This window comes from Hordeum vulgare, chromosome 6H, assembly GCF_904849725.1.
Source record: "Hordeum vulgare subsp. vulgare chromosome 6H, MorexV3_pseudomolecules_assembly, whole genome shotgun sequence".
NCBI lineage: Eukaryota > Viridiplantae > Streptophyta > Magnoliopsida > Poales > Poaceae > Hordeum > Hordeum vulgare.
In genome coordinates this window covers 140202098-140212171 of record NC_058523.1, presented here as the reverse complement: position 1 = coordinate 140212171, position 10074 = coordinate 140202098, and the positions used below count along the sequence as shown (strand labels likewise).

Genomic DNA, 10074 nt, shown 5'->3' with positions numbered 1-10074 from the left:
AAAATGACCACTTAATTATTTAAACCTCTTTTGTCGACATATATTCAACGCTCCTCTCACTAGCTGTCATACATACAAAAAAATGTGTAGCAATTTGCTAGCAGTAACCGAATAGGTCTAGCGATCGATGGATATAGCAAAGTATTAAATGACATGTATTACAACCAAACAATTTATCAAATTTAATGTAATCATCATAATGCAAAAGCCTTCAATATAAATATGGGTGCGCGGAGCACTCGAAAGCCAAGCATTCCCTCCTGGATTTCCAACAAGAATGTAGAAATCATAGATAGGCTGCACCCCGTTTTTAGTTCTCTTCCAGAACCACCATCAGCCTTTTCTCCCACTTTCATATGTTTGCCCCCTCGCTGTTCCGATTTTGCCTCCAGAGCCCCGACTCACGGCCACCGTCGTGAACAGCGCCGGCGCTCCCCCCGCGTCGGCATTTCCTAGGGGCGGCGACGGCGCGACCCGACGCCGGCGGCACCTACTCCGCGCTTCTCCGCCGCCGCTCAACCAATTCCTCTCTAGATTAGGGTTTTTTCCTAACGAAATCTGGCAATTACACCGCCGCTCTACATTTACCAATTCATTCATCGTACCACCGAGCAAAGCCCGATCGCGACCCGCAGCTCCTCTGCCTCCTCCGCCTCAGTGGTGTTCCGCCGTCTGGCTCTGTCTCGTCCCCCCGAGGATCTCCATTTCTCGCGTTCCCAGTCCTCCACCTGATCATTCCCTACGTAGATCCGCCCGGCCTAAAGATTTCGTTTCTTCGTGTGGTAAGCCCTACCCATACCCGAGTTCGATCTATTTCTCTTAGTCTGGGATTCATTTCAGTTCTTGTATCCGCATGTTACTGGATCTGTTGCGAATTTGTTGTTTTGCTGATGTTCTTAGTTTAGTCCATCCAACGGATAGAGTTCTAGCTCCTTACCGGGCCTTATCGGAGCCACGAGTTCTTGTCGCTACGGACGTGATGTTTGGCTCGTTGGGGTAGTCATGTCGTCGCTGGAATTGAACTAACTTTGCACAAACACAACATTTAGACACATAGGAGGTCCACGAGCACAGCAAAGCCGTGAAGATAAAGTAGATGGAAATTGCATAGGCGTTTTGTTTCGTCTGGCTCTCTGACTCCTTACGAATCATGTGTGTCAATAATTATCTTGCTGTTAAACATGCCGTTTCTTTCCTCCTTCACACATAGCTGGAAGTAATCTTGGATGAAACCTTGTGCCGTGCTGTTCCGTAGGCTGCCTTAAATGTGTTCTGCTGCTGCAACGTATTCCCTCCGTCCAGGTTTATTGGGCCTCATCGTATTTTGGGTCACTTTGACCATCCATGTGACTAACAAAGTATAAAAGTATATGCTACAAAAAGTATACTGTATTAGATTTGTATTCAGAAGAGGTTTCATGCGCTATAGTTTTTCTTGACATATAGTTCATATTTTTTGTTAAATTTATGGTCAAACTCTGTCCCAAACCAAGAGAGAGCCTAATAAATCCGGACCAAGGTAGTATCAGGAAAAGTTATAACTTATTACTGGCCTTTGTTGGCGTGGAACTTTGAGTAAATAGAAAAAATTATCAGATTTAGCTAGACCACTGGTTGTATTGGCAACCGAAGCTAGATCACTTGGGTCAAACTACTAATACCAGAATTAGCACATGAAGCTGCAACTGAGCTCCCTCTTGATTAGGGCACTGACTCTTCCATCAGTATAGCTTCACATTTTCGTTCTGTTTGACCCCCTTATGTTAGGAAGACAATATTTTAATAATCATCAGAAATTTCTCGAGTCTCGAATTTTATAGATCCATTATTATGGCATTTAAATTCTTGAAATGATTAAAGTCTTGGGTTCCAATTTTACATTTGACAAGTGCTTGTCTTTTCGTGTGACCTTTTAAATACAGTTCCGAAGAAGTCATTCGCTCTTGATAGTTGCCCACCTTTTCTGCGTCCTCTTTCTATAAGACTAATTGATTTTGAAACCACACTTTATGCATGATCTTTGTTATAAGCCAATCATGTTTGCTTGTACGAATCTTCTCATGAAACATGAAGTAACATTATGTACCTGGTGTCTTTTTCCTGGACGAGTGGAATCGTTTAGTTCATGCCTTATTGCCTATTTTTGTTTCAGCACACTTATTGTACCTAATTTTTTTTTATTAACTAGAATCAGCAGATACCAATGTTATTACTATGTATTTCACTTCAAATTAGAGAAGCGGAACCTCCAAGCTCGGTCATCTTGAACCACTTTTTCGTTTATGAGTGACTCTGGCTTCAAGTAGAAACAGTAGCACAATTATTTTCACCTTGGATGCTATTGAATTAATGGTCAAGTGGACAAATACTGTTTATTTTTTTACATATCATACTTCTTGTGCATAATTCAAATCCAACTGCTTTTTCATTTTTGTTGTTTTCATTGTTGCTGACTATGCTTTTCTGCTGTTGTACTGGTCACTGTTGTAATTTGCAATCTAGCCATGGAAGACAACAACGATGAGCAAAATGAAGCAGTACAAGCCCAAGTATCTCTTCCTCAGGATATCCAACACACTATTCTTGCTTCACTACCTGCAAGGGTTGTTCTCAAGTTTCGTGCAGTGTGTAGATTCTGGCGTGACTGCATTCAAGAACCCAATTTTGTCGATCGTCACCTCAGCAATGCTCTCCGCTCCCACCACTCCATTGCTTGCTTCACCTCGGTTGATGAGGGTCTTGTCTGTATGTACACATTTGATCCCACCACACTGAACTGCAAAAGCATGGATCTCGTGTTGTCGAGTAGGTTTCAGATGTCAGACCCCTGCCACGGCTTGGTGTGCGCCTATGATTTAAAAGGCGCTGTTGAGGTGTTGAATCCAACAACAAAGATACATTTGAGACTGCCAGTTTCAGAACTCCAGTCACTAGCTTCAGAATATTTTCTTGGACCTGTGCCTTCAACAAAAGAGTACAAGGTGCTCTGTATCCACCACCGGGTGCGGTTCTTGACGTTTGAAGTATGCACTGTTGGCACACAGTCATGGAGGGCAGTGCGCGAATCCGCGGGCCTCCTGAAGACAACAAAGGCGGTCATTGTTAATGATGTCATGCATTGGCTACTTCTTGATGAGATATCCTCCCATTTTACTCGGAACATCTTGTCATTCAACCTGACAGATGAGATGTTCTCAGAAATTGCTGTCCCAGATGCTGTAAAAGACCGTGAATTGCACCTGTTTGAGGGGGGAGGGAAGCTTCATTTGCTGGCAATGCCCGGTAACGGATCAGCATCTAAAACCTCAGAGATTTGGGTGGCGAACTCGACCTGTGCAGTCTGGGACCACATGTGCAACGTCGCTTTTCTGCTTCCTTTGGGCATGAGGCCGCTTTTCCTGCACAACAATAAGCTCTTCTATTGCAACCAAAGAAGATTCTACTACGTTGATATTCAGGACGGGAGCGGTTCCTACCTCAACATGCCTTTTGGCGAGTGTATCATATCGGCTGGGATTTTCGTGGAGAGCCTTGCTCTACATTCTGTGACTGGCCTGGTGGACTCCAGAAGAATGCTACAAAGTCCCCATGATGCTAGATCATTTCCAACTGGGCGTGGACCATCTGCTCGTGGCGCCGGATCATCCTCAGCAGGCCCTCGGGTATCTTTCAAGAAGATAAAGAGCAACATAAACATGCAGTGGAGGCTGGCATAGATCTCCGCAAACCCCTGACATCATATCCATGAATAGTTGTCTGTTCTGTACAGCGGGTTCAAGCTAGTACCTACAATCCAATAAAGTTACTGGTGTTTGTTTGTGTAGAGATGCTGAAGAAATAGACCATGGGTTGGGTCTGGGACAGGGTAGAACATAAGAAGAAAATAAGAATGTGTACTGGAACAGTCTCTATGTCAGTAGCTTTTTCATTGTTATCGTATGGGGATTTATGTGCTGTACTGGAAAATAAAAATGAGAACTCTGAACCTGCTATACTGTATAATTGTTCTGGGTTGCTGTAATGCACCGTATGTATTCCTGCGTTGCATTTCTGAAAGTTATGATGCCCTGCCCAAGACCAATAATTCATACTGTGTGTCAGGATTTATGCGCTGTGCTGAAAAATGAAAACTCTGAACCTGCCATATACTGCACACTTGTTTCGGTTTGCTGTACACCTGCACTGTAACTGTATTTCTGAAAATGCTTATACACAAAAACCAATACAACCTGCCCCCTCCAGTTACATTCATGTGCCACACCACTACACTCCTTCGAGGCTTACATGGCGATGCTGCGGAATTTCCTGAGGTATTTGGCGATGCCACTCAAACAGTTGGCAGGCTCAGCAACGGCGGGAAGCCAAAGTACGGCCACCAGCCGTCGCTGACGCCGCCGGAGCACCGCGCCCGGCAGACTCTCTCCAGCTCTAGACGCCCGACGTCGATCTTAAACAGCTCGACGTCCCGGCTGTCGTGGCTCGACGACATGAACGGCTGCGGCGAGTCTTGGTTGACTTCGATGATCAAGCACCCGTTGGCCGCGCCGCGAATGCAGAACGGCCGCCCGTGCGCCGTCGACCACGGCAGCGGGATCGTCTTCTCGAGCCGCCACGACGTCGCCGCGCCGTCGGCGTCGCGCGGGATCGTGTAGTAGCTGAGGCTGGCGTTGCCGTTGGCGTGGTAGAAGTCGTGCGCGAACACGCCGACCGCGCCGTCCGCGCCTTCCACGACGGCGACGTTCTCCTCCCAGAACCTGGCCGGCGCCGGGACCTCCTGCACGGATAGCTCCATGGCGCCTACGTCGAGCACCAGCCAGCGGTTGGTGAGGCAGTCCGCCCAGTAGAAGCGGCCGTGCGCGTAGTGCCGCCGGTTCCAGACCGCGTGCACCGGGCAGGAGAAGGGCGACCGGTGGCGCCTCAGACGAAGCAGTCCGGCGACGGGAGCGCGCGCCACCGCCCGTCCCACGACGAGAAGGCGAGCGCCACGACCTTCCTCGGGCACCGCGCCGTCCAGATCACCACGAACGAGGGCTCCTCCTCCTCGTCCCTGCCCCCCTCGGCGTCGGCCGGCGCGAGGAAGGGCTCGCACCAGCGCCGGCCGCCGAGGACGCCGAGCGGGTTGTATGCGCTGGCGGCGAGGTCCTCCGGGATGGGCGGGAGCAGGACGTAGCGGCGGGACACGGGGTCGCAGACGGCGAGATCCGTGACGATGGCGCTGTCGAAGGTGGAGCAGGAGGACGCCCGGTCGAGGAGAAAGCGCCCGTCGCGGTAGTCCCGGACGAGCCAACCGGGGCGCTCGGCGCCCGTGGCGGCGTCGGGCGGCGCGGGGAGGAACGCGAAGGAGAAGTCCGCGGCCCGTGCGACGTCGCGCGCGGCCGCAGCGGCCGGGTGGGGCGGGTCGGAGGGGTGGAAGGCGCCCCCCGACCCGCCGGGCGCGGGGGCCGAGGAGAAGACCCCGAGGAAGGGCGCCGCCGCGCCCGGGTGGAGCGCGCGGTGGCGGCGGAGGAAGCGCGGGGAGGAGACGAGGACGCGGAAGGAGGCGCAGGCCGCGGCGGCGCGCACGAGCGATGAGGGGCACGGCAGGCGGAGCAGGATCTCGTCCACGACGTCGTCGGGCGCCTCCTGTAACGGCGCCGCGGCGACGGTGGCCATGGGCGTGGGAGCTTGCCGGAGCAGCTGCGATGCTTACTTCGCGTGCTGGTGTGGGGTTCCGTGTGTGTCGCTTTCGAGGCGCGAGGGGCGCGCGCGCCATAGTTTAAGCCAGAGAGGATCTGTGGGCCCGTCAGGCATGGATAGCCTCCACGCAGTGCTTGCCACGGATAAGGCATAATATTATGTATTTGCCACTAGCAAATACGAACAGACAATTAAAAAAGAGTGAGAAGATCAGAGTAGTAACATAAATAGATACCTTAACATTTAAATGTTATGCTACTATGTGTCATGCATGTCAATAAATGAGGGCATCTAGGATACTAGTTTATGATACTATGCATTATGAAGACAGTATCGTATAATAGTATCATACATATGATACTATTATATGATACTCCCCATTATCGCCACCCTAAGAGCGTGACACGCCATCCACGGTGCCACGTGTACAGGATGGATATCGCACGACCTCCTTATTTTTGCCCCACGTGAGACGCAACCCGGCTCCAATCGCTGCACCCACGACGCGCTCGGCTCGATTTCTTGCGCTGCCGGACTCATAGGCTAAGCGCGGCTCGGCCCCTCACCTCTAGAGCGGCTCAGTTCGCACACAGAACAAAGCATTTGATCCACCTTGCGGTGCCGGGATTCAGCCCCACCTTCGTCGTCACCGTCGCCGGGATTCGCTTCAGCACCGCCATCGGGTCACATCCGCCAACGCCCGTGTGGCCCAAACTTGCATCGGCAAGAGGTAATTTCCCCGGCCAGCTCTCGTCCTTCGGTGCAATCCTTTGCTAATTCTTGCTCTTAAACTACTCAGCATAGTCAGTAGTTACACGAGATGGCCGGATGAATATACGTATACAGATCATCAACGGTGGCGGTATGCAGGGAGGTAAAAGAGCTGAATGCTTCTTGCACTGTTGATTAAATCAGGAGAGAAGCAAATGGAGTGGCACATCATTATGCCAAGTAAGGCGTAGATGCCCTTGGACGAACTTTGTTTCAAAAGAATTATTTGATGCTTTGTAGTCCGAAATGCTAGGATTTTCAACAATGAGTGTCCTAGATTCAGCAAATGGAAGTCTGTTTTACTCATGATATATCTCTTTTAGCTCACAGGATTAAGGCTAGATTTAGGAATGATTTACTTCAGTGGATATCCTTTTTACCTCCTTGATGTTTGTATCTCTCCACCCCCTCCCTATTTGTATATCCTAACCCCCTATCATGTACATATAATCTCTTAATGGGATAAAAGAAAAGCTGTGGGGTGTTTCCCTACAGTAGCTTGTCAAAAAAAATCTCAAGTCTGAAAAAAAGAGATAAAGTACCAGTCCCATAGCGAGTACCTAGTTATCAATCGATAGTGTAATCATGTGCCTCCTTTGTGACATGATGATTTACATGTACTCAATTTTTTTTTCAACCTTACCTTTTGATTAATCCAGCTAGCATTATTTCTCTACTACAATCTGAAGAAGTGGAGGGCTAGGAAACCAAAGCTTCTTTACTGGATTGCTGCTCGGAGATTAGGAATGCCAACTCTTACAAATTTGATGTTGAACACACGACAACTTTGTACCAACCTATAGATGATTGTTCTCCCTGTCAATTGACTAATTAGTATACAAATGTATCTTTTCATTCGAACAAGGAATGTTTCTCCAGTTTCTTTGATTTTCTATACACTCTAGCGAAGCTTCTTTACTGTCATTAAGTAGGCCTAAAATTCGGTTTGAGGCTCCATTTTTACAATGAAATCTAACAACCATTTGGACTGGCAATTTAGTAAATACCTATATTTGAATACACCACTTCATAAATTGTATAACTTATTTAACAGCTTCGTGTATAAACTCATCAAAACCTTGCAACTTGCACAATACCGAACCATAGTAAATGAATACAAAATCTAGTGTGCTACAGTACACCAATTACAATTCATGGGTACGCCAAATTACATCCGAAGGACCATACTACTTATAGGTTGCACCAAATACTATTCATCAAAATGTAACTTTTTAGCAGACGAGGAAAATGTGGCATCGTGATGAACTCCAAGCAACAGACTCGTAAATTGGCCTTGGATGAAAGGAGCATACATGGCTGAAGGTTGATCTAGACATCATGTGCAAAGGTTGGAATTGCGGCATTAGTAAATCCGCCTTGGATCAACGGAGCAGCCATGGACGATGACTGTCCATACACATGTATGTCAATACTGACCCTTCAGTTTCTAACAATTTACAAGACATTGAAAATTGTTCTGTAAATTCTTCCTCAAACTCTGAATACATCCTCCTTGTATATGATTCCGATGCGGTCTTCAGCAAGGGTAACTTAGATGAGTAAGTGATCGGGTTCTTTCAGCACGAATTAAAATTTGCATCCAACTCATTTTCTCGAAGACTATGAGAAACCTTCTCACATTCTACAAGAAGTTCCGAGAGACAAAGTCTCCTATGAAATCTTTGCTTGAATACATTATTCATACCTTCACTCCTTTGAGTCGAGTTCATATCAACTGTAAATGAGTCACGATATATAGCAGCCCACTTTTCCCTCAACTCATATAGCTTCGCCATCCATTCATTATCCTAGAGGTTGTACTGATGCAATAATTCAAGCCACTTCTTGTTCAACTTATACTCTAACTATCTTCATAGACACATCTCTTGAAATCGGGTAGAAACTTCTCAGGATGCTTATGAATTACATGTCCGAGATGTTTAGCAGGATTAAGATAAATGTGCCATAGACAAAGTCGATGACTTGTATTTCGAAACACATATGCAACTGCTCCTGCCATGGACGCATCCTGATCGGTAAAAATTGTGCTTGGATGCTTACCCGACATTGTTGTTACAAAGGTTTCAAACAACCAAACAAATGACTTAATGGTCTCATTCAATAACAGCGCTGCCCCAAAAATTATAGTCTTCTTGTGATGGTTTGTTCCCAGGATTGCAGCAAAAGGCATTTCAAACTTATTAGTTTGAAACGTAGTGTATATGATACATCATCTCCAAAACATGTGTAATCCATGAGAGACTCACGATCTGCCCAAAAAACTTAACAAACCGACCATCTTTCTCATCTACTTGAATGGCATAAAAAAATGTTGGATCCTCTCTCTGCTTATTTTTCAAGTATTCCAAAAGTGTTTACAAATCATTTGATTCTAAGTATTGTTTGCGCTCACGACCAATCTTGTTATTGCAATCCATGTTTGAGAATGGCACTTTGTCTACTCCTCCGTCAAACGCTACCATGAAGCAATACACGTGTGATGGCTTCATACCGGCTTCCCATATTTGGCCAATTACATGTGTGTCCGCTTCTATAACACGTCCTTGGGACCTCAATTTATGCACCTTATTGGGACTAGGAAGATAATGGTTATGATCGATTACAACCTTTTGCACTGTCCAAACCCCCTCTCTGCTAACACTGAACTGACTGAACTGAATATGGGCATTACAATCCATCCTTGTAGTGTCCTTCGACGACGCGGTTTCTCGACGGCCTTGGTTAGTGCAAACAATATATTTTTGATATATGCTACCATCATTTCGACGCTTTGTGTGGTTCTTTCTAATATTGACTCCAAATTTGCTAGCATATGTATTGTACATGTCATAAGTTGTCGTCTCTGAATCGAAAGTGTTTCCATCTTCAGGAACAATCAACGTTTGCCCATCTTTATTAAATTGCTGTGCAGAAAGTTCAAACTTAAAATTTATATTAGCACAATGTAATGCAAAAGATAATTTTTCTTCAAATTTGTGAGCTGCACTAGTAGTGTTTGCTCCCCGTCGGCTCCATGATCATCAGCAACCTCGTCATCCTGCTGGCCTTCTGTTGTCATGACTTGCGGCGGCGTCAATTCCATGGTGCATGTCGTGGCCTCCGACATCGTGGCCTCCGACATGACGACTTGCGGCGATGACATGGCTACCGCTCCGCTTGCTGCAGTAAGCGTCAAGCCAAAGAACTGGCGCCTACTCGCATCGCGTGGAGGACATTGTTCCGGTCGCTCGACCATGAGCAATTCTTGATCTGATTGATGTTCTATCGGCGGCGGACAAGGCTGTAGTTATGTATATGATGTGAATAGGAAACAACCAATCTCAGATGTGTAGCTATAGGAGTCGGGATCGCACGTACAAGCTCAATTTTCCAACCAAGCCATACACGTGTGTGCAGGATTGGAGTTGAGTTGCGTCTCGCCTGGGCCAAAAGTGAGGAGACCGTGCGATGTCCAGCCTGTACACGTGGCACCAAATGACGTTCGGGTTGCAAAAGATGAGGTTTGCAACCGGTATGCACAATTTTTTCCACAGTTTGGAAAAATTCCATGCATATCGGTTGTAAACCTCATCCTTTGCAACCCGAACGTCATTTGCTGCCACGTGT

General features: G+C 47.1%; 1 protein-coding gene and 1 pseudogene across 2 annotated transcripts; one reads left to right on the top strand and one right to left on the bottom strand.

The window, feature by feature from the left end:
- The first annotated feature begins 253 nt into the window (after positions 1-253).
- On the top strand, positions 254-4034 carry LOC123401656 (F-box protein At1g11270-like). Its single transcript, XM_045095500.1, has 2 exons — positions 254-782; positions 2503-4034. The coding sequence occupies exon 2, from the start codon at positions 2505-2507 to the stop codon at positions 3714-3716; it is 1212 nt and encodes a 403-aa protein (XP_044951435.1). The 5' UTR covers positions 254-782; positions 2503-2504; the 3' UTR covers positions 3717-4034.
- A 125-nt stretch (positions 4035-4159) lies between these two features.
- On the bottom strand, positions 4160-5919 carry LOC123401655 (annotated as a pseudogene). The gene has a single exon (XR_006611140.1). The product of XR_006611140.1 is annotated as an uncharacterized LOC123401655 (transcript).
- Positions 5920-10074: the final 4155 nt, after the last annotated feature.